We start from the raw sequence: 21,234 nt of genomic DNA on the forward strand, positions 1-21,234 counted from the left end.
GCTGAATTAGGACTGACCCGGACTTAATAATAGATGGTTGGATATATACATGATGTACGATCGGTATCGTTACTGCCATCAGAAATACCGCTGCTTATGTAGGTATCAACAATTAAGCATTTCTGAGTTGGCATTGACTCAACTGCACAGCGATACACAGAGCATATTCCATGCGCAAATAAAACAGTCCCCAAGAAATTGATGGAAATGCGACGACAGAGAGAAATGGTAGAGCTCACCCACTGTTAATTTGAGATTCCTCCATAGATGCAATGACTAGCACATTATATGGATTGTGCTTTAATATATACAATAAGTAAGACCATTATTATAGACAGTGTCTCATAGCTCCAGCATTTCCGCCCTTGCTTCCTCCATGGCCTCGTTGATTGCCTCTATTAGTTGCTGCCGTCTTATCTCAATTCATGTTAGAACTCTGCGCTACAAGGACAAACCAATGCCTATGATATACCTTGTTGTGAATTCCTCGACCTCTGCCTGATATGAAATTTCTGGTCTCCCGGCAGCTTGTAGTCGGTTCGACAGAAGCTTCACCGTCTACATCCCGTTAGTGTTTGCATATTCCACGACTATATTTCAGAATGCATCTTACGACTTCTAATTTTTCTTTCTCTAGATTTTGCACTTGTCTTATTATATTTGACAAATTTGTTTGACCGATTAAATTCAACAACCGCTCTTGCCGGACAATGTCGCTTGACACATCTTGGAAACCTTCCTGTGATATTCGAATGACTTGTTGAATTTCTTCTATAGATATACTGCTCATTAAAATGTTAATCACAACCAATAGGAATAAAACAAAGAGCGAATTCGACGCGCTGGTACGTACATTCCGTTGGCATGATCATTGATCGCACTGGTGGACCACGTAATTAGCCATGCTTCTGTTCCTAATACAATTATAGCTCCGTACCTTTCAAACTCGTGATATATTTCCGTCCGCGTGGCTTGTGCAGATGTGAAGGCCTAGAGCTCACTGAGTCGAGATTTCATTGCAAGGTTAATCGAAAGGGTATTACCTTCATGTATTCCAACACATTGTCTGGATTGGCTTCAATATCGATTAGATCATTGTTGTTCTGATGTTCTCCGTTTGCTTGCATCATAAATGGTCAAGACTGAATGTGCTAGAGATTTACCAAGCTTGAAAGTTGGAGTCCCTGTGACAAAATAGTTTCTGCAGTGCGGCTCAGCGTGTCGTATTGTGGTCCCTCGCGGTCAGTGACAGCGACGGCCTACAATAATTGAGTGATCACCTCTCTTCAATCAATTTAAGCCTACAGCAGGTAACAGAGTGCTTATTAACAGAATTGCTAGAGCAGCTGGTCCTTATTATTAAGTCTGTGTTGTTTTCTTATGTCAAACTCGAGATTGCAGCTCAGATTTCAGAAGTGCCAGCAACATAAATCTCACCGGCCGATTTTGAAGAAGTATATCAGCTCGGTTGTAAACGCTGTTTCTCAGCTCATTTCTTAGTACCTGTATCTGTCATTTGCCAGGTTTGCATATATTATTAGCCACAATATTTCTTGATGAAATTTTAAGATGGGTGGATCATCATTGTTTTCGTTTCGCAGAGGACCGCATCGTCACAGTTCTCTTCGCAGCAAAATGTCATCTGTATTCAACAGTCGATCTGTCCGAAAGAATATGACCCCGCTGACATTTAAAGCACTTCAGCAAATACCAAAGGTTGTTGCTGAAGACCACGTCAGATCGTACTTGTCTTCTTGTCCATTACTCGAAAGCGCCTATGACATTTCGACGACTTCTAGTTCCTCGGCTACTGCACTTGGTAGATTTTTCGAGGATGTGTGGCGCACACAAGACAATATGGAAGAGTATTCGGACATGATACATGATATACAGCTTCTCAGCTTGGTCAAAAAGAAGGCGGATGAAAACAATCTGTCGTATTCGGATATCGAGTTGATGCTGCGGTTTATTAGAGTTTTGAAGAAGGATTATCAGCTGTCTAGATGGTCAGACGAATCCTTAGTAACCTTTGCGGCCGAAGAGGTTTCCATTCGGAGATATCATGCTGTGGAATTAGTCACCGCAAATGGTGAGTTCGTTAGTTTCGATCCGGCTGATAATGTTCCTAATATTTGTGCTTTAGAGTCAGACAAGCATGGATCGATGGGATATACTCGTATTTGTCACAAGCATAAGCTTATTGATTGCAAGTGCTCTCATATAAAAGACCTAGTAGTTGTTGCTCGGCATGAGGAACCAGAGAATGTCATAAAGGAGGGCACCAGTAGCATGAAAGTCATCAAACATCTGCGTTCCAAAATACTTGGTAGCAAAGCCAGTTCGCCAGTTACTCCAACTTCAATCCGTATATCGTTACCTCGGACTACAGTTTCCAGTCCGAAAGGACAAACAGTACAATCAGAGACGGTAAGGGTGCAATGCATAGATGCAAGGTGAAGAAATGAGAAGTTCAGCAATTCAGAGGTTATTCTGTGCTCCAATAAGTTTTCAGCTGTAATTACTGTGTACGTAGCATCATATTGATGTGTTTTATTCTCGCCATACCTGTACTCGATTACATTTTAAAATGACAGCGTATTCTAATCAGAGTGATTCGTCCAATCATACTTTATCCAAAGCCAGGAAATAATTACTTACAGTCCTGCTCGCGTTTCCTTCGCTTTCCGCCTCTCCACAATGATTGCCGCAATAACATGAGTGGTCGCCATTATAGAGATCATAGGGTTGGCACCACTGGCAGATGGTAAGGCCCCCCTACCTTCAGTAACAAAAAGATTTCACACTTCCATAATTCTTCAAATTGTGTTGCAGCAGAAATCCTTGGACTCGAGCCCGTAAACTCATCTGGTGGGCGGAGCCAATCTACGAAGTATACTTATCACAGCATATTGGCGGACAGAATCGGTCCACGCCTTGAACTCCCTGATTTAGATACCTTTTTTGCGGATTTCCGGCTTCGGAATAAACGGCGGAACACGATCTCATCTACATCAAACAGATATTTTAATAAGTCCGGAAATGATACGATTTCGATCGAACTTGCTGAGCTAGTCGCTAATTCTTCCAGAGATATGGTCAGGATCAACTCTACCGTCTCCTTTGTCGCGGGCTAACGACATGTACGCGGGCATATTATTGTACTTAATTAGAATGATATCTATAGTTATTGCTAAATCTTTGCTAAAAAGGCATGTACAGCAGAATATGTTTGGCACATCAGTGTCTGCATTCCGAAGTAACTATAGTTCACTTCAAGGCAAGGACAGACATGGCACAAAATGCAGTCATTCTGAGATAAATGAAATCTTCCCCTATCTTAGTAGAAATGTAGCGCTTATAGTGCAACTAAATGGTCACATTATACATCTAACCTTTCTAAATTAAGACAACTCCTTCTTCAGGAGGCGAATACTGCCTCAAAGTAACGCCGCCTTCTCTTAACACATTAGAGGACTTGTCATCCATACTGTAAGATCGTGAATACACAACTTCCTTCAGACCCATTTGGACGATCTTTATGCTGCAAGTCAAGCAGGGACATGTGTTGCAATAAAGAACGGACTCTTCCGCAATTCTCTCTCTTCCAGATTCCATAAGAGCGTTTTCTTCTGCGTGTAAACATAGGCAGGTTCCCAGATTGCTTCCATCTGTTTCCCCTGAGTTACAGCGCGTACATCCTCCTTCGTTGCAGTTTTGAATACCTCGCGGGGTTCCATTATAGCCTGTCGCTATCACGCGTTTGCCTCTAACCAATACACATCCGACGCGTCTTTTCATACAATTGCTCCGTCTGGCAGCAAGGTTGGCCAATTCCATAAAATAAGCATCCCACGACGGACGAAGCCGTAACTCATCGCACAAATTCAAATTCGACAATTTTACATATAATAATTCAATCGAGTGAGTGGCGTTGAGAATTTGAAGCCGCGACTTATACATCAAAGGTGCCAAGGCGTTTGGACTTGCGTAAAGATCATAGTCGGATTTTTTCGTAAAGGCTTCCAGGGACATTGATTTTTCTCCTAGACTTATATACAGATTAGATTCGATCCACACTCAACAAAGATAGGAATACGACTTACAGTTTCCGCTTGTTTTTATATCTGTCATATCTAACCATTGTTGGTGACTGCACTGCTATTAGCAAGAAAAAAGGCCTGGGTGAAAGCACTTCCACTGTCTCCACAGTATGAACATTTGTGGTAACAAATTTGTCGCGCCATCGTTTCGTTACGAAATCCAACAGGTCCGCTACTGAATCAAACACAACATATGACGATCCAGGAACATCGCTCTTATTGTACGTAATATCGCCCGCATCTTTCATCGATGATTCTCGTCCTAATGTATCTCCCTTCTGAGGTAGTCGTTGAGGCGTACTGGGTTCTGACGAATCGGAATTTGTGCCATTATCCGTATGAGATGGTGATCCAATGTCTCCAGCCTGATGTCCTTTCCCGGTTGTAGGTAAGCTACTGGTGATTCCTTTATGCTTCACTGCTACTTCATCAGGCGGCAGATGTGATATTTCACTGTGCTTTGATCGAACATAGAGGCGCTTAAAACCTTGGATGACTAAATACCGGGCGACTTCATTCTTACCAGAATGAGAAGGACCACAAATACCAATAAGCATATCAATATCAGTCTGTTCGAAACAAATGCATGAACACGAATGAAAGTACTCTAGGACTTTCAGCTGTTAGTCGCCGCGCAGAGACGCGTTCGCGCGGAAACTCGACTTTTATGAATAAACTCTAATTAGCTGTGATGGCGGTACCTGTGGGACTTGACTACACGTTGCTGACAGCCGGATACCCACATCCATATTGCGCCGCGACGGGTTTATTTGTCGTTGTAGATCAGTATTGGACATATGCCTGTCTTAGTGGCTTGGAACCTACAGATGGGTGACGATCTGGCGAATACTTTGGTTTCCTTGAAACCTGCAGGATCTGATCCCGCATCAAATTCCATATCATCATCTGCCTCAGATCGTATTCAGGCTTGCTCTTCGCGAAGTCAGAGTCATGCTGATCCTTCGACTATTACGACACTCGAGGATGCAATAGACTATATTAATACCGTAGTTGCTGGTGATGTCAACGCAGTGCATAGAATACAGAGAATGAGAAAACACCAAGAAGATCATGAATTCCAATGGTAAGGATAACAGGATGAAGATTACGTAATGTACGTGATAGAACACTTGATATTAATACAACTTTAGGTATGCTGGACGGGTGGCCATCGTTGAGAAACACAAGAAACGACGAGAAGGACGACTGAAATTGGAGAGTATGCTCTCTCTTGTTGGTGGTGATACGTCGGAAACACCTTCCGAGGTTCGTAGCGTTCGATTGCTGTCGAGTGTTTGCCTAACAGATGCCTAGCAACAATCTATTGAGGAGGAATGCAGAGAGTTGAAAGAGTATGACAAGAAAGTTCATAATGCGTGTACTTCTCTTGTAAAGTCGATGAGCCGTGAGCTGGCGGATCTACATATCCCGCTATTCTGCAATGGCATACCCTGCGAAACTGCAGAGACAGATCTGAAACTATCGGGATATCGTCGCAAAGTCATTGAGCGTTTGGAAGAGATTACATCTGAAGCACCATAGAATCGTTTTATTGTCTTATTATAAAGCAACTTTACGATCGATGCATGGTCCGAGTGAATTTGGATGACTCACACAGCCGAATATATATACAATGATCCAGCGATCAATAGCTCATAATTCTAACACTATGGTGTCTCTATGCCTGTGCGCATGGATGCATCGGGAAAGGCCGATTTTTTACAACGGAACTAGGCTGTCTTCTCCGATTTCACTACGTGAGCCTTATTCAGCACTGAGTGCAACTTTCTAAGTGCAAAAAAAACGCCATAGAGAATACCGATGGATCCTACAAAGATCAATGCACGCTGTTCAGTAGTGACGATTTCAAAAAGCTGACGAAATAATTACGGTTAGCTGTTCATGTTCGAATTATAGGGCACAATGGTACATACCGGGTAGGGGAAATAGCTATTTATGGAATATGTTTTATGAACCCACATCCTGTTCATTCATGTTAGCATAGCTCACACGAGAAAATTGTTGCTTGTCATACCAATATCCAACACCTGCGGAGGAGTACAAAGCCAACACTGCAAGGGGCGACGCCGTCCAGTTTGGTGAAAAATATAGAAAGTCAATGAGCAACACAATAGCTGGCGCCCCGTGTAATCCGAAGTCAATTTGAGGTGGCAGGAAAAATGTTACCGTCTTTGGAACCAACAATTCCCTATTGAACTGATTCGAGAAAGTTTAGCAAATGTCGGTCTATGTTTCTTTTGTAATAGTACTTACCGCCGAAATACTTCCATAGAGAATGCTAATCAAGACTTCTACAGGAGCCGACAGAAGTAGTAGTATATTTTTTACTCGCAGCAGAAATGGCGACCCAACAATATTTGCCAAAAGCCCGATCGTGACCGTAATATAGCTTGCAATGACGCCTGGTGAAGGTGCTTGTTAGACTAACTAGCCATTACTGAGTTTTTGCTGTCACAAACCTAGGATTGTCAAAAACTGCAATTGTCCTCTACAAAAACGTTTAATTATCAGCTCCAGAATCGCGTGAACAAATATCATTTACCCATATGATTGGTTGACTGGGATATCTGAAATCAGCACATAGCGTAGATCCATATTGAATATCACGGCTCCCAATGCATACAGTCCCGACGACCAGGACATCATAGTAGGCTCTTCGCTCTCTGGTGTAGTCATTGCAATTATATAAAGCTCGGGCTGATTGCAGTAATATATGTGTTATTGAATGTTAATGGTATACAATCCATGTAGACAATATCAGAAGAATCGAGGGAGTAAGCACTACCTTGGCCCTCCCCGTCTTGTGTGCTGCGTATAGGGCAACTTTGCAGCAGCTGCGGCTTAATTGTATGAATACCTGCCCCTCTCGTGTTCCTGAGCTGCCGCGCGTGCCACACGTCACTCGCGTCGGCCCTCGCGTTGTCAGGCGCGGTGAATGAGAACAAAATAATCAGCAATGCCCAAAAGAAAAAGTCGCGACCTAGAGACGTTTCAAAATGGTCATGGAAGTCTAGATGTTTTGAGGAAGACATTTGCAAAAATATACTCACTTCACGATTTTCTACAGCAACACGTTAGTGAAGAAGTCCTGCTTCTACCAGATGATCCGGACAAATATGCACTAGTTCTGACGACCTCAGTCGTTGGAATCCACGGTGAAGCAGTTATTCGTGCCGCCAGTCGCTTCCGTGCTGGTGAAGTGACAATAACGCCGTCTTCACGAAAGATCAAGGAGGTAAAAAGAAGACGGTCCAGCATTGTCAAAGTGGTATTTACTAATGGCATAGGTTCAGGTCCTAGATATGGTTATAGCAGAGCTGCTTTCCAAGTCGAGACGCGGCACGTCACAAAATATAATTACGTTGGGATTTTCAAAGGCATCGCTACGTTCGATGTTAAGGTGCGAAATTATTGGCTAACGTTGGCGTAGAACAATACAGAAGGCACAACAGCATTAACCAGCATCGTTCAGGAGTATGCAAGTAGTCATTACATGGCCCTGTGTGCTGCAGAATGGCAATTATTACTTGAGAGGTAATGGATCTATTTCTTCATTTCTTAGAGGCGCAAGCTAATGCTGGGTCCAAAGAATTGGAGACAGTGCTATGATTTTCCTGCTCACAAGTACCTGCGTTTTTTTTGAATTTGGAAACCAATCCTATTACCAGGCTGTCGGTCAGTAATCATCATTCTTGTTGACGTAGACATATAAGATATCTAACTTGCAGTTATTAGGGTTCCCAATATATGACATCCAAGGGCAGAAAGACCGATGGCAAACCAAAAGACCTAAGATAGGTGGCCAGACTCTCAGTACAAATGGTGGTAAAGCTCTAGAGCATGAGCCCAGTAATCTGTATGTATAGAAGTAAGAAAAAGTGACGACTTATACTGACTCTTCTCTCTAGAGCTAGGATCAACAGAATTGTTATTTATCGCAATCAGATGCTTTACACAAATCCCCGTCTCAAGTCAAGTGGACAGGTAACATTTGGAGTGTATCCACAAAGTAAGATGATTTAACACATATATATATATATATATACTAATGTAAGACAGACTGTCTCGTACGTTACTCTGACCACACCAATGCAGCGCACACGAAGAGTGTGCTTAAGTACGTCTTTCGCAAGCAATATGGTCTGAAGAATTTATTCGATATGGCAGCATATGGTCAAGATCTACCAAAGAGAGGACTACTCGATCCCCACGTTGAGTCAGATGACTTGGAACGCAAAAAGCCTCTACCGAAAACTTTGAAAGGGCGTCCATTCGAGCTGTTTCGGCAGATACAACACAGACAGGAGAAATGCCCATACGGTATATTGATCCAGTATTACTGTCCATCAAAAGATTCACCATTGTTCTCCAACGAGCAGTCGCTGCCAGAGATATCGTGCAACGTGGTGGAGGAGGGCGGCTACGGAATGCAAGAGAGCGTGAATTTCTTGCACAACACGACCAGATATAATCAAGTAGCAGCTTTTGTGAAATCTGTCGTCCAAAAATTGTTACCGGCGAAGACGTTTGGGTCTCGAACAAACTGGAATATAATTCTGCGACGTTAGTAATTGATCTTGGACTATTGTTGAATGGAAGAATAACATCAGCAGATATCGACACGTATATTTCACTGGGACGGTATGAAAAATTGACAATGCATGGCTTAATTCAAGGCATAAGCGTTCGCGATATAACATGGCTTGGAAAATACGATTGCGCGAAGATGCCTTTGGGTGAATATAATAAGCGGACAAATATTCTCTCTGAGTTTGTTTACTGGTTGTTTGACAGCCTCATCCCGTCTATCGTCCGTGGCAATTTCTTTGTGACAGATAGTGCTACGACCCGCAATCGACTGGTCTATTTTCGGCATGACGTTTGGCATCGGCTTTCTCAGCCGGCACTGAATCAAATTATATCTACAATGTTTGATGAGATTCCAATTGTATGGCCGTGTCTATCATATGCGAGCTGAAGCTGACCTCGGTGCAGAAACTACTCAAAACAATTGCGGAGGATAAGACAAGAAAACTTGGATTTGCAGGCATTCGACTGTTGCCGAAAGCTACTGGTGTCCGTCTTATTATGCGGCTTAATAAAGCCGGCTTGCGAAAGGTACAGTTGGCGTCGCAGTGATCATGCATAGGCAGTTGCTAAAAAGCTTCCCAGGGTGTCTTGGGAAGTATCGCGATCCCAAAAATGTCAAAAAGCATCAATCAAGCAATGAAGCCTGTCTTTCAAGTATTACAACACGAATATGTAAGGTCGTGCAGTTTGTGGGTTACTATCCGTACTCATAAATTACAGTCAGTAAATAAAGAGGCTCTTGGTTCTGCAATACTGGGCACAACAGACGCACTTCCTAAGTTGTTAGAGTTTCAAAAGGCACTGAAAGATCAAGGTTTACTTGGGTAAGTCCGGCAATCAATTAACGACTAACGGCCTTCGTAATGACGTTGACTTTTACAATTATAGTCGTAATTTATATTTTGTGAAAGTTGATATTCAGTCCTGCTTCGATTCAATCCCACCCGCACAAGCGTACCGTGCAGCTAAGAAATTTTTCCGACTAAATGAATATAGAATACGTCAGTTTATTATGGTTTCCATGAAGAACAATGATGTTTTCAAGAGATTTATATCGGCGGCGTACCCTGGTCCGCTGGAGGATTCGTTAGAGGTTGAATATGATCCAATGGAGAACTCAGAATTTTCTCTGTTTGTCAAGCGTACAGTAAAGAATTTCGAGAACAAAATATTCATTGACGGCGCTAAAGTAACCTTTTACGAACGACATGAACTACTGAGGTTGCTGGTTGAACATATTGCGGGCCATATTGTGCAGGTGATTCCTCCCACTATGAAGCTAATTGTCTGAAACTGATGAAATCAGATTGGCAGAAAATTTTATAAACAGAAGAAAGGCATCCCTCAGGGATCAGTCGTGTCGACGTTCCTGTGCAACCTACTGTATTCACAACTGGAACTAGAGAAGTTAGCATTCACATCCGACAAGAAAGACAGCCTATTATTGCGTCTTACCGATGACTTCTTGTATATCACTCTTGACAGAGACAAGGCTGTGACATTTTTTCAACGTATGTTAAATGGTCAGTTGTCGTGTTGCGCGATATCGCATTATTGCCCTAAACTTTTGCACAGGGTACCCAGAATATGGTGCAACTATCAATCCTGCGAAGTCACTGACAAATTTCGATCTCAATATGCCGCATGTGCATGTTCCAGTTTTGACTGGAACTTCCGAATTTCCATATTGTGGGCTTACTATCCATACGACCACATTGAATGTCAAGCGGGACCTGTTTAAGAATCCAGATCAAGGTAGCTCTTTGATCTCGTACATAATTCAGTTTAGCTCTAAAGTCCTCTAGATATTGCCGGAATGCAAACTATAGAGTATTGCTATCGACGGAGCGAGAGTTTTATGAAGAGAATGTTAATGTGAGTCAATGGAGTTATGTGTTTCCACAATGATGCTAATAGTATTTTATGAAGTCATATACCAATCCTCTTTAGTAGACTATATGGCGATTCTGTATTGAACTCGCGCAAAACAATACTGATTAATATTCACCGAACTTTCATTGATGTCGCTATGAGATACGCCAATTATGTACGACAGCTATCAAGGCTTGGCCCGAGACTCTCGTGGCTTTGCATGAAAGGTATCGTTCCATTTAAAATTATGTGGAGATTATCGACCGCAATATTGACATCTGGATGATTCCAGATACCATTGCGAATATTATACGTTGCGTACTGTCAAATGCAAGGCGTCTCGGAAGCAATGTCAGTGCTCACGAAGTGCATGGGTAAACATCAATAAACAGGAATTAGAATGTGACTGTACTAATGGTCTTAAGACTAGGATATGCGGCATTCATAGTGGTCCTGCGACGGAAACAATCCAGCTTCCGTGATATATTGCAATGGCTGGAAAGCATACGGCAGACGCAGAGTAATGATATTCTCTCAATTGTTGCCAAAGTGGCAATGGATGAGCAGAGTAGACGTATTATATCGGTCAAAAAATATTGATTTAAGTATAGTGCAGATAGATGTAAAAAGAGTCCATTTCAACTGCAGTACGCTACATTTGATAATGTGATCAAGAATCGGCGTACGATACATACATTCATTGATAGGGTAGCACTATGCATTATAAAGTCGCCATTCTGACTCTCACGCGGTACGATAATACGCCGGCCTACTTCAACACACTGAGCAATTGATTCTGGGACGCTTCAGCTGTGGCCACGAATTACATGCACTGGGCTGCTATCAGTGATCAGTCGCACTTTTTCGGCTTTCGAATGCTCCAGCTTGGGCTCCAGGAAATCACGTGCACTGGGCTGCTGTCTGTCTCACATTTTCGGACACCTTGAAGTCATCAAGAGCATATATAACCAGTCTACTATCTACATCACTTATGGCAATTTAGAGGTGGAATAATTGTGCAACCACCCACTCACTTTATGCAATAGTCCAGCCACAGTAGTGTGGCAAGAGTAAACTGCATGTCGTAGGATGCTGTTGGTTGCTGACTAGCTATGGTTCTACGATCCTTATCCTCCTATCAATTACTTTTAAGATGGCAGCCAGTACGCGGCCGGCTCCTTATCGGACACTTGGAGGACTGAACCCCTTTGTTACAGAAAGTTTAGAAGGCTAATCTATTGGCGGAAGTTAAATGTAACCCTAACCCAAAGATGGGCCGAGCTTAGACAGGTAGACTGCGATATGATCGGCAGTGTCAGTTACATCCAAGCTGTTACTACCTGTTAATAAAGGACCCTTATATAGTAGCACGGCGATATAAAATGACCAGTGCTGAGACAAAGTGCACAAATCTTCGGATACGTTCCATATACTCACACTGTTGGTAAATAATCGCGAGCGAACTTCATTGTGCCCATACCATTCGAGACAAAACCAACATAATCCTTCGAATATAAAGAATCTGCACATATGGAATTCCGTGATCTATATTAATTAGTGGGTAGCAAAAGTAGGTAGTATTTTGAATTGCTAGTAATGCCAAGGAGCCAATAGTAGTGAAAATTGCATTCGCATAGATCCGTTTAGGGTAATATTTCCGAAATAAGCATGTCAATTTTGCGCGCACAGCGACAGTTTCCCGAACCCTTGTCATTGTCAGTTTGGTAGCCACAATAGCGCGCGCCGCGAATGCCAATTTACAGCTGTTTTTGCGACAATTTCATGACAGAGCCATCTGTCCTTGTCTAGCCAACGTCTATAAGAATCAACAGAGTATTTTCACGAGCAGCGCGTTGCTTGCGCCATGCCTGTCGATGTCATTCTGGGCACCGCAGGCTTCGGCGAGCACGGTCGCATTACTACGATACCACTCGCTAAGGAGTTCCTTGATACGTTTAAAGAGCGCGGATACTATGTTGTCGATACTGCTTTCGTTTATCCCGGCGGCTTTCAAGGTGAATCTGAGACATTCCTCGGGATTCTAGAGGTTGACAGACATCAATTTCTTATCGATACGAAAGTTCGCTCGTTTCAAGCTAACTCGCATACGCCGGAGTCGATCTTCTTGTCCGTCGCGGAACAGTTTAAGAGATTGAAAGTTTCAAAAGTAAGGACGCTCTATCTCCACTGTCCTGACCGTGCCACACCATTCAAGGATACACACAAAGCAATGGATGATCTTTACAAGCAAGGGAAGTTCGAAAGATTCGGACTCTCCAATTTTACTGCCGAAGAAGTAGAGATATTTGTCAAAAACGCCAAAGAGAATGGCTGGGTAACGCCAACTGTCTATCAGGGACTATATAATTTGGTTTCTCGACTCAATGAGTCTGAGCTATTTCCGGTCCTGAAGAGGAACAACATCAATTTCTTTGCATACAGGTAAGTTTGCTTGAGTGAAAGGAGAAAATTGCACTTTATTTTATCTGTCGAACTGGGACCCTAATTGATGTATCAGCCCGCTGGCGGTCGGGTTTTTTTCCAACGTACGCCGCGGCCATGAACCTGGTCTGGGGTCGCGGTTTGACCCGAATACTCGACAAGGGCGACGCTTACGAGAGCGATACTTTAAGGAATCATTCTTTGACGCTGTCGAAAGCATTGAGAAAGTCGGTGCTAAATACGGAATCTCCAATAACTCCATTGCACTGCGCTGGCTGAAACACCATTCTGAGCTATCCGACGGTGACGCCGTCATCATTGGCGCATCGAAGATTCAACAGGTTAAAGAGAACTTATCGTCGCTCTCGGAGGGTCCATTGCCTGCCGAGATCCTGGATGTCGTCAATGATGTTTGGGAATCCGTGAAGAGCGATGCTCCTGCCTATAGTCGTTAATTACGTACGGAGTAAAGAGCGATGCTCAGGGCGTGCAGAGGTTAAGTACGTGACGAAAAGATTTAGAAGCTCAAGCTGCATTGTGTAGGTGTTGCTTTGTGTTGCTACTGTTTTGGATTATTATCTTCCTTCTATGTATTATTTACTGTACGATTTTGGTTCGAAATCCTATCTACTGATGCCCGTGTTTCGTATATGATGGCGGCTGCTGTTTAAAGATCCTTGAGCATCTGCATTGTTCGATTGCGTTTCTTTTTATGTACATGCGTTGAAATTGTATGGTTCGCGCTGTACTCATGTGATCTCTTGGCTATTGTATCTCCTATCGCCAACCGCTTGTGCCATTGTCATTGTTGTACATTACGCACGTTACCCACTATGAATTGTAGTCTTGGATGTTACAAATTGCACTCGACACTCGCTATTGGCTTTCATGATGGTATAATTCGGTAGATGTGGACCTGATTACATATCATAAAGTAGCGGTGGCTCACTACGACGGGCATATAGTTATGAGACTAGCACTGTGACCGTCGTTCTGTTAATGAGCTGATAAACAACTCATCGTACTGATTGTGCTGATATATTGAGATCCAACCATAAGGACTACCGAGCACCCAATCTTGAATGTCCCAACTACTGACGGCTGATGTTTGTTGTGTGTATGTCTCGTACTGTGAATGGGAGCCAGGAACTTCTCTAGTCTGGAACCAAGTAAGGTTCTTTTGATTTTCGCATGTTGTTGCTGGGCTGCAGGTGGTCGGTACAGGAACTTGGATAATCCGTGGGGCATATAGTGCGACCGCTATTTTCTCGGTAACGTTGGAAATATATTGTCTGCTTTCTCGATTGTTGCAGCACCTGTATTATGTGGAGCTGTCCATCTTGTCTTGAGCTATGTTGTTCTAATCCCTGCCAGATTTATTTGGTCCTCTTCGGTTATTATCTCTGACGTGGTAGTGACTCAGACCCCACACCACAGATCAAATATTATGTAATGAACCTCATCCGCGCAGTCTTTTGAACCAAGGATGAGATTTAGAGTTTATTTTTTAGCATATACACCGCGGGAATCTGTGCCCCTTTATACCATGGGCTGGCTCCCAGTCCATTAATTGGATCCACAGCGAGCAAACGCAAAATCACAAACAACACAGACGAGTCAGCGAGTACTACTCACAGTAATTCTAATACTTCATCCATTTGTATATTCTCCGACGATCCCTTCTTGGGGTCATCCTCACGGCATTTTATAAACACACTCTCAAAGTCGATGTTCCTGTATCCGTCAGAAATAAGCAACCCAGATGCATAATTCAAGTCCGTAAAAGAACTATCATAGTAGATCTTAATTACACAAAAGACATTCCTGCTTATTTCCCATCCCAGAGAATGCATGCCAACAGGCATTTGGAGCCTATAAGGTCTTTCCGTCGATATATACTGAACAAACTCTCTTCCTAAAGCATAGCTGGACGTGAAAAACTTAAATTTTGCAAGTACAAGTTTCTTGCGCAGCGACTTTGTTGTCATCGGCGTCGTGGTGTTGCCGAATATCCTCATAATATTAAAATTACCATCTATGTGCTGTACTTCATTATACAGTAACAAGCCTTCATTCTCCAGGAAGCCATCAGTACCTACATCAACCCTGCCGGAAGCTGTAGCTTTCGTTACAGCTATATCCTGCGAATCGAACATTTGCCATAACCTCAATTCGAAAGCAAGGGGTGACGCGTTCATAAAGTTGTCAAATGTAGTTATCGCGCTGACAGTCCGATTCCTTTCTACTGGATCTATGAAAGCATCTGAACTATCCACCATCATAGTAATATATGCGAGCAAAATACAGAACCTTAAGTAGTAGAGCATGTCTGATGTCTTTACACACGTAGAGGCCAGTCGGTGATATAATACCTGTTATATTTCCAAATATCGTCGGCAGCTACGGTCGACCTGTTGATGTTCATTCGAGCGGGGACGCGAACCTGCTGAGGGTTAGGTTCTACGGGTTTACGTATGAGCAGTTACCAACTGGACGGGAAAGCCGCGAAGGTAATATCTTTCCCGACCTGACGAAAAATACTTTGATGTTTAAGGTTGGCGACGCGCAAGCTGCGTCGTCTCTTGGGCTGGCTGAAGGCGATATGTCCTCGGGGAGCCCAATTTACTGACGGGACTAATATCAAGTACGGTAGTTAAAGCGCAGTCGTATTACACTTGTACGGAAGTGAATGAGGTCGATTCTCAATTAAGCATTTCGAATCTATGGCAATCTTCGCTCCCAAAGCTCAATAATTAGAAGTTGCAGGAGAATATTAGAATCGACAGTGCTTTAGGAACCTTCAATTTCCGATGCACGAGTACCTACTCGTGCATATGGAACCTTTCACTTATCTCTGTATACTTTCTGACCCTGCGAAGCGTGAATGCGAATTGCTTACACTAGCTTAAAGAAACGAGCATTTTAAAAGATGAATTGGGATAGTGAAAGAGGGCTGGGCTGTACGTTGCTACTGTGTGGTTCGGCTATAGTAATCATGTGCAGAATCTAAGGTAGTTTCTCGTATGATCCGTTCTCAAATTGAAAACTCGATGGTTCTTCGCGACGTTCGCGTTCACTACCGACAGGGCTAATTTATCGATCTGCTCGCTGTGCAAGATGTCATTCGAACATCGCTAGTGTGCGGCTATCAGAGCGAGTATGTTTCTCTTCCGGTTAGGGTGTTATTCCGTATGTGAGGTTAACCTGCCTAGATATCGACATATTCCCAGTGGTTGTCACGCAGCATTAGTTGAACTTTCTCAAGCCATTGGACGATAGGCTACATATTCAGGTATACTTTATGTGTGAGTTTACCACGCACGACAGGCTACGTGTAAAACTTGTAAATGGTACAAAAGATCGGTGATCTGATATCATGCTACCAGTTGTATTTACCATGCCCCAAAATGTAGCATATCACTGCGAGAAAGCTACATTGATTGAAGACAACAATAGATATAGGTCCTTATGCTCAACCCATGCATAACAAAGGAGAATGTGAAAACGCGCAGGCTAGAATATACGATTGAGACCGGTGAAGTAAATTTAGGGCAACTTACAATATAGCGAGACTCTCCTCAAAAGGACCCAAACTTGCCAAGCGGCGCTAGAATGGTAGCATAAAAGCATTTTTATTTGCGGATGTTTATTATGGGCTGCGATTTGATTTAGCCATAAAAGAATTGATATTCATATATAGGAATCCTGATGTCATACAATTTGAGTAATATAGCATCAACAACTACTATTGTATTATCCAAAATAAGATCCGTGCAATATACGCAATGGTGCTTTCCAGTGTGTTCAAGTGAGTGCGTCGAAGGGACATCGCTGGTGATAAATAGCATGCTTGCGGTAATATGAATAATAGACCGTTGACTGCCCAACGAGACGAGCATATTTGAATCATCAAAGTGTTGCTCGGTCTTATAATAAATGTCATGCAGTTAGAACGAGCAACTTAAATGTGGAGTCTAGCCACCAGCCCAGCCGATCCAGGCAGGACCTTTGGAGGCCAAAGCTTACAGCCAATCCTTTGGTGCTCGCTGCGTTCGAAAGATGAAAATTCGTGACGTTAAAAACCGCAAAGCCCAAAGTTTATTGGTGGGGCCACAAAGCTAATTACATCGTCATAGTTCGTTAGGGCGGAGTCAAGGACTCGTCATGTTGCAGAACTACGACTGCAGAGTTTCTTTGACACGACCGCAATAATCCGGTAGCTACAGTACTCTGGTTCGGCCGCGTTGCTAGATTCATAGATCCATGCGGCAGACTAGTGTCTTATCTTAGGATCGACATATTTAGGATCGACATCTGTCATTGAGCTCCCGATTGTGCTTACGAGACTCTTGGTGATCCTCCAACGGGGATCAAAGCTCCATCGATTAACGCGTTCACCAGAAGTGGCAATCTGATTTTCAATTTTCGCTATTTATTTGAATTGAGACTGGTCACAAAGTGCACAGTGGATAATAAGCGAGATCTGCGGTAGGAATTTTCGACAGGGAGAATTATTGATTGACAAAGGTGACTCCGTACAATTACGAGAATCAGTAAGTAATTACCTCTTCTCCTCGTCCAGCGATTTGCTTTGAACGTTAATATTAAGATGGATATCTCTAATTACTACCCAGAAGGATCCATATATTTTGTATTTTCTAGTTTAGCAACGCGGTTTGATTCAGATGAGACTTCCATGCCCTTTGTGTGAACGATAATTCAATTTCTCGCCATTTACGAGATACTCGCCTTAATTTTGGAGCTGTCACCGAGATTCGAAATGGACTACAAGGTGTCTCAGTTGCAAAGTCGAAGATCTCATGGCAATGGTCAGCAGTCTTTATTGCCACTCACCAGTCAGCCTCAGCTTCAGCACTTGATTCATCACGATCAGGAAATATCTCAGGGTCAGCCGAGTACGCATTCGATGTATATTTCTCCTGGTTCGGATCCCGCCATCATAGACAGCCCTCGTAGCCGATCACGGGAATTCCGGAATTATTCGCCAATGCATAACGTCAGTCCCATAGCGCCACAGTTGACACCACCCTCATATAGCTCGATTTCGACCTCGCCATATGCATCAGCTACTCCAGGAATGTCAGCGTATTCACCCTCGACAGGTAATACAGTTTCATTGCCTCCAACGTACAGATCACAATATGGCACCACCACACCAGTGCAGTATTCACCAACGCAATATTACTCACAGCTGAATTTGTCTCCTCTCCATTCCACAATAAATCAGGGGCCAGCATATCATCTGACACAATTAGGAACTTCTCCAGGGAGAGCGTCACTGGGTATGTTTACTATAAATTTTGTAAAATGCTGTGACAATATCTTAATATCCTCTTCTCTTTCTTCTGTATCTAACAGTGTTTTTTCATTCAAATTCTCCAGTAAATCAATTTCAATCATTGAATGTCGATTCGAGCGGTCGTCGAGCATCTACAGCGGTCCTTATGTCATCCGGCTTAGCAAATGGCAGCCAACAACAGGTGTTGCAGCAATTGGTTATGCCTTCTCCAGCTCCATCGTTCGTCAAAGTTCGATCGCGAGCAGATTTGGCCCCCAAGAGATATTCTCAGCCTCAGTACAGACGTGCTAATCCAGATGGTGGGTTTATGAGTGTATGTGTCGATCTCATTTTATTCTGTACAGATTCTGACATACTTTTCTCACATAGCCATTGCAAGCGCTCACCATCCATATACCAGCTACATATAGAATCTGCAACCCGGCTTTTAAATATGAATCATCTAGAAATCCGCGGAGGGTCCTCACGAAGCCGAGCAAAGGAAGTAAGAACAATGGCTACGATAACGACGATAGCGACTACATCCTCTACGTCAATGATATTCTTGGCGGCGGCAAAGATCAACAAAAGTATCTTATCTTAGATATCCTGGGCCAGGGTACATTTGGTCAGGTCGTGAAATGCCAGAATTTGAAGACCCAGGAAGTTGTGGCAGTTAAGGTTATCAAAAATAAACCTGCATATTTTAATCAGAGCATGATGGAAGTTTCTATACTGGAACATGTAAGGATGATACAGACTGTACACATTACGCACATAATGCTGATAGACTTCATTTAGCTTAACTCGGCTGTAGACAGGGATGACGAACATCACTTGCTCAGACTACTAGACAAGTTTATACATAGAGAGCATTTGTGTCTCGTATTCGAACTGTTGTCCAGCAATCTGTACGATTTGATTAAGCAAAATCAGTTCCGAGGCTTGAGCACGAATTTAGTCAGAGTATTTGCTCAACAGCTCTTGGATGCTATGTGTGTCTTGAAAGAGGCAAAATTGATCCATTGCGATCTCAAGCCAGAGAATATTTTGCTAAAGAAGTGAGTTGATATTGGCGACTATGTTATTGCGGTCCTAACCGGTGTGGCAGTCTGGAGAGTCCTGTCATCAAGGTCATAGATTTCGGGTCAGCTTGCCACGAACGGCAAACTGTCTATACGTACATCCAATCACGATTTTATCGATCACCTGAGGTGATCCTCGGGCTTCCGTAAGTTGTTAAATTTAGACTTCTCTTTTGTCAGAATCAACTGCTGAACGGTTGTGTTAGATATTCATCGTCTATCGACATATGGTCTTTGGGGTGCATTGTTGCGGAATTATTTCTGGGTCTACCCCTTTTTCCTGGAAGCTCCGAATACAATCAAATATCGCGGATAGTTGAGATGTTGGGGTACGTAATATACATATTTGTTGGCAGAGAAGTCAATAGTATAGACTAAATCAATTCTATAGAATGCCGCCGTCGTGGATGATGGAAATGGGCAAACAAGCTCCCGAATTTTTCGAAAAGGTCACGACAGAATACGGAGAAAAGTCATACCGACTGAAAAGCATGGAGAAATATTCGCGAGAACACAAGAACAATGAGCAGCCAAGCAAGCGTTATTTCGCTGCTTCGAATTTGGCAGATATAGTGAGAACTTATCCAATGCCAAAACGAAACATGAAGCCAGTGGAGATAGAAAGAGGTAAGCTACGATTAGGAATTTTGTGGAAAGTTATGCTTACATTTAACTTAGAAATGCAAAACCGGGAGTCGTTTATAGATTTTGTAAAAGGTCTGCTGAACCTCAATCCTTTGGAGCGGTGGACGCCACAGCAGGCTAAAATGCATCCGTTCATTGCAAATTCAAAATATGCTACTCAAGCAATTGGACAGACCGACAACGTCACAACTTCGCATCATAATTTGCATAAAGAGCAAATTCGAGAGGAAGGTAGTGCAAATTCGATGCAACAAGGGCAGCCTTCTCAAAATTATGGATACGCGCAGCCAAATAACGGTCTTGCAAATAATAAGATTCCGATGCAACAGCAATCTCACTTGCTAACATCGCAGCACATCGAAGCGCCGTCGTATTACGCACCCCCACAGTATAACACGAATCCAGCTAATACTACGGTGACTTCTAATCCATATCCGCCACATCAAGGAATGTTCGCAGCTATGGGCCAAACATCGTCACGATCCGGCCGACCGAGGGCTGTTACTATCGGGCAAGTTGATCCTATCCCACCTAAGTTGCAGCGAGTTGGGAACCTCATTGATCCCGCTCAAGCTATTAGAGCGCAACCAAGTCCGGCATACTTTCCTCCTCCAGAAATTTCTGAGATGAATGACGACGATTCCAAAACTGGCGGTGCAAGAAGTCGGCGACGGAGTAATGCTCAGCAGTATCGCCACGGAGATATCATACGGAATCTGGAAGATGGGCTTTCCACCAGTTATTGGTCATAAGAATAGTTATAGCCGAAATCCACAGGATAAGACTATGAACCTTGCTTGCTTGGCAACCTGGTATGGATGTGCTTACATTTTTTTATTAATGACTGGTAGTTTGCGGCGTTGGCAGGCGGATCCAAGGATTTCTATTGTTCTGATATGACTGCGTATTTCATGGTTTTGCTAGTGCGTTGTTTGGGATCATACATTTGATAATTTTGTGAAGATTTGAAGGGAAGACGAGATTGATATGACTGGGAGAATGGTTTTTCATATCTTGACATTTGTACAGTTTTTGTCAGCATTATGAGCAACGGAATATGTCGCTTAGAATACAGCTATTTGACTAGTGGCTGATAGAGCGGAAGTGACTTGTGTTGCCTGTTATGTGCTGTGACGCAGTTATGCCGAAATTTACGCACTCGTGCACAGTGCATCGTACT

The 21,234-nt window shown here is 43.0% G+C and overlaps 10 protein-coding genes across 10 annotated transcripts; 6 read left to right on the top strand and 4 right to left on the bottom strand.

Annotated features, from left to right (window-relative positions):
• Window positions 1–16: 16 nt before the first annotated feature.
• On the bottom strand, window positions 17–1,155 carry V1508DRAFT_421529 (uncharacterized protein). The gene is made up of 6 exons (XM_066940895.1): window positions 1,044–1,155; window positions 938–990; window positions 854–880; window positions 614–782; window positions 473–558; window positions 17–412 (listed from the first exon to the last, which is right to left on the bottom strand). Exons 1-6 carry the CDS (start codon window positions 1,128–1,130, stop codon window positions 343–345), a joined length of 492 nt encoding a protein of 163 aa, XP_066794454.1. The 5' UTR covers window positions 1,131–1,155; the 3' UTR covers window positions 17–342.
• Window positions 1,085–2,605, top strand: V1508DRAFT_440731 (uncharacterized protein). The gene is made up of 2 exons (XM_066942272.1): window positions 1,085–2,089; window positions 2,144–2,605. Exons 1-2 carry the CDS (start codon window positions 1,570–1,572, stop codon window positions 2,455–2,457), a joined length of 834 nt encoding a protein of 277 aa, XP_066794455.1. The 5' UTR covers window positions 1,085–1,569; the 3' UTR covers window positions 2,458–2,605.
• A 660-nt stretch (window positions 2,606–3,265) lies between these two features.
• On the bottom strand, window positions 3,266–4,777 carry V1508DRAFT_201719 (cytidine deaminase-like protein). The gene is made up of 2 exons (XM_066936201.1): window positions 4,104–4,777; window positions 3,266–4,048 (listed from the first exon to the last, which is right to left on the bottom strand). The coding sequence occupies exons 1-2, from the start codon at window positions 4,655–4,657 to the stop codon at window positions 3,397–3,399; spliced, it is 1,206 nt and encodes a 401-aa protein (XP_066794456.1). The 5' UTR covers window positions 4,658–4,777; the 3' UTR covers window positions 3,266–3,396.
• A 120-nt stretch (window positions 4,778–4,897) lies between these two features.
• Window positions 4,898–5,642, top strand: V1508DRAFT_398814 (uncharacterized protein; the record flags this gene model as incomplete). Its single annotated transcript, XM_066938224.1, has 3 exons — window positions 4,898–5,184; window positions 5,252–5,366; window positions 5,415–5,642. The coding sequence occupies 3 exons, from the start codon at window positions 4,898–4,900 to the stop codon at window positions 5,640–5,642; spliced, it is 630 nt and encodes a 209-aa protein (XP_066794457.1).
• V1508DRAFT_421537 (FAR-17a/AIG1-like protein-domain-containing protein) lies at window positions 5,634–6,955 on the bottom strand. Its single transcript, XM_066940896.1, has 6 exons — window positions 6,664–6,955; window positions 6,581–6,609; window positions 6,375–6,523; window positions 6,136–6,317; window positions 6,035–6,083; window positions 5,634–5,974 (listed from the first exon to the last, which is right to left on the bottom strand). Exons 1-6 carry the CDS (start codon window positions 6,795–6,797, stop codon window positions 5,831–5,833), a joined length of 687 nt encoding a protein of 228 aa, XP_066794458.1. The 5' UTR covers window positions 6,798–6,955; the 3' UTR covers window positions 5,634–5,830.
• A 1,116-nt stretch (window positions 6,956–8,071) lies between these two features.
• V1508DRAFT_201925 (Telomerase ribonucleoprotein complex RNA binding domain-containing protein) lies at window positions 8,072–10,473 on the top strand. Its single transcript, XM_066936204.1, has 9 exons — window positions 8,072–8,105; window positions 8,217–8,684; window positions 8,735–9,069; window positions 9,117–9,239; window positions 9,294–9,383; window positions 9,432–9,535; window positions 9,600–9,969; window positions 10,026–10,234; window positions 10,287–10,473. Exons 2-8 carry the CDS (start codon window positions 8,282–8,284, stop codon window positions 10,035–10,037), a joined length of 1,437 nt encoding a protein of 478 aa, XP_066794459.1. The 5' UTR covers window positions 8,072–8,105; window positions 8,217–8,281; the 3' UTR covers window positions 10,038–10,234; window positions 10,287–10,473.
• On the top strand, window positions 10,144–11,513 carry V1508DRAFT_201746 (uncharacterized protein). Its single transcript, XM_066936202.1, has 6 exons — window positions 10,144–10,222; window positions 10,287–10,466; window positions 10,517–10,586; window positions 10,641–10,810; window positions 10,876–10,957; window positions 11,009–11,513. Exons 2-6 carry the CDS (start codon window positions 10,349–10,351, stop codon window positions 11,181–11,183), a joined length of 615 nt encoding a protein of 204 aa, XP_066794460.1. The 5' UTR covers window positions 10,144–10,222; window positions 10,287–10,348; the 3' UTR covers window positions 11,184–11,513.
• Window positions 11,514–12,253: 740 nt separating this feature from the next.
• V1508DRAFT_201999 (NADP-dependent oxidoreductase domain-containing protein) lies at window positions 12,254–13,966 on the top strand. The gene is made up of 2 exons (XM_066936205.1): window positions 12,254–13,025; window positions 13,102–13,966. The coding sequence occupies exons 1-2, from the start codon at window positions 12,448–12,450 to the stop codon at window positions 13,478–13,480; spliced, it is 957 nt and encodes a 318-aa protein (XP_066794461.1). The 5' UTR covers window positions 12,254–12,447; the 3' UTR covers window positions 13,481–13,966.
• A 690-nt stretch (window positions 13,967–14,656) lies between these two features.
• On the bottom strand, window positions 14,657–15,307 carry V1508DRAFT_357756 (uncharacterized protein; the record flags this gene model as incomplete). The annotated part of the gene is made up of 1 exon (XM_066937035.1): window positions 14,657–15,307. One exon carries the CDS (start codon window positions 15,305–15,307, stop codon window positions 14,657–14,659), a length of 651 nt encoding a protein of 216 aa, XP_066794462.1.
• A 3,237-nt stretch (window positions 15,308–18,544) lies between these two features.
• On the top strand, window positions 18,545–20,806 carry V1508DRAFT_357764 (kinase-like domain-containing protein; the record flags this gene model as incomplete). The annotated part of the gene is made up of 7 exons (XM_066937036.1): window positions 18,545–18,658; window positions 18,715–19,068; window positions 19,126–19,385; window positions 19,436–19,555; window positions 19,616–19,738; window positions 19,801–20,036; window positions 20,088–20,806. The coding sequence occupies 7 exons, from the start codon at window positions 18,545–18,547 to the stop codon at window positions 20,804–20,806; spliced, it is 1,926 nt and encodes a 641-aa protein (XP_066794463.1).
• Between the last annotated feature and the right edge of the window lie 428 nt (window positions 20,807–21,234).

The sequence above is a fragment of the Lipomyces doorenjongii genome, assembly GCF_038497915.1.
Source record: "Lipomyces doorenjongii strain NRRL Y-27504 unplaced genomic scaffold V1508scaffold_44, whole genome shotgun sequence".
In the NCBI taxonomy this organism is placed as follows: Eukaryota; Fungi; Ascomycota; class Lipomycetes; order Lipomycetales; family Lipomycetaceae; genus Lipomyces; species Lipomyces doorenjongii.

Coding starts and splice junctions, on each gene's coding strand:
- V1508DRAFT_421529 (XM_066940895.1), bottom strand. CDS start 1,130: ATGATGCAAGCAAACGGAGAACATCAGAACAACAATGATCTAATCGAT. Junction 783..853: donor AATGATCATGCCAACGGAAT/GTACGTACCAGC, acceptor TTTAATGAGCAG/TATATCTATAGAAGAAATTC. Junction 559..613: donor AGAAAGAAAAATTAGAAGTC/GTAAGATGCATT, acceptor AACGGGATGTAG/ACGGTGAAGCTTCTGTCGAA.
- V1508DRAFT_440731 (XM_066942272.1), top strand. CDS start 1,570: ATGGGTGGATCATCATTGTTTTCGTTTCGCAGAGGACCGCATCGTCAC. Junction 2,090..2,143: donor GGAATTAGTCACCGCAAATG/GTGAGTTCGTTA, acceptor TTTGTGCTTTAG/AGTCAGACAAGCATGGATCG.
- V1508DRAFT_201719 (XM_066936201.1), bottom strand. CDS start 4,657: ATGCTTATTGGTATTTGTGGTCCTTCTCATTCTGGTAAGAATGAAGTC. Junction 4,049..4,103: donor TATAAAAACAAGCGGAAACT/GTAAGTCGTATT, acceptor TCTGTATATAAG/TCTAGGAGAAAAATCAATGT.
- V1508DRAFT_421537 (XM_066940896.1), bottom strand. CDS start 6,797: ATGACTACACCAGAGAGCGAAGAGCCTACTATGATGTCCTGGTCGTCG. Junction 6,318..6,374: donor TCTATGGAAGTATTTCGGCG/GTAAGTACTATT, acceptor TTCTCGAATCAG/TTCAATAGGGAATTGTTGGT. Junction 6,084..6,135: donor TCCGCAGGTGTTGGATATTG/GTATGACAAGCA, acceptor ATGAATGAACAG/GATGTGGGTTCATAAAACAT.
- V1508DRAFT_201925 (XM_066936204.1), top strand. CDS start 8,282: ATGGCAGCATATGGTCAAGATCTACCAAAGAGAGGACTACTCGATCCC. Junction 8,685..8,734: donor CTGGAATATAATTCTGCGAC/GTTAGTAATTGA, acceptor TAACATCAGCAG/ATATCGACACGTATATTTCA. Junction 9,384..9,431: donor AAGTATTACAACACGAATAT/GTAAGGTCGTGC, acceptor CATAAATTACAG/TCAGTAAATAAAGAGGCTCT.
- V1508DRAFT_201746 (XM_066936202.1), top strand. CDS start 10,349: ATGCCGCATGTGCATGTTCCAGTTTTGACTGGAACTTCCGAATTTCCA. Junction 10,811..10,875: donor CTCGTGGCTTTGCATGAAAG/GTATCGTTCCAT, acceptor GGATGATTCCAG/ATACCATTGCGAATATTATA. Junction 10,958..11,008: donor AGTGCTCACGAAGTGCATGG/GTAAACATCAAT, acceptor AATGGTCTTAAG/ACTAGGATATGCGGCATTCA.
- V1508DRAFT_201999 (XM_066936205.1), top strand. CDS start 12,448: ATGCCTGTCGATGTCATTCTGGGCACCGCAGGCTTCGGCGAGCACGGT. Junction 13,026..13,101: donor ATCAATTTCTTTGCATACAG/GTAAGTTTGCTT, acceptor TTGATGTATCAG/CCCGCTGGCGGTCGGGTTTT.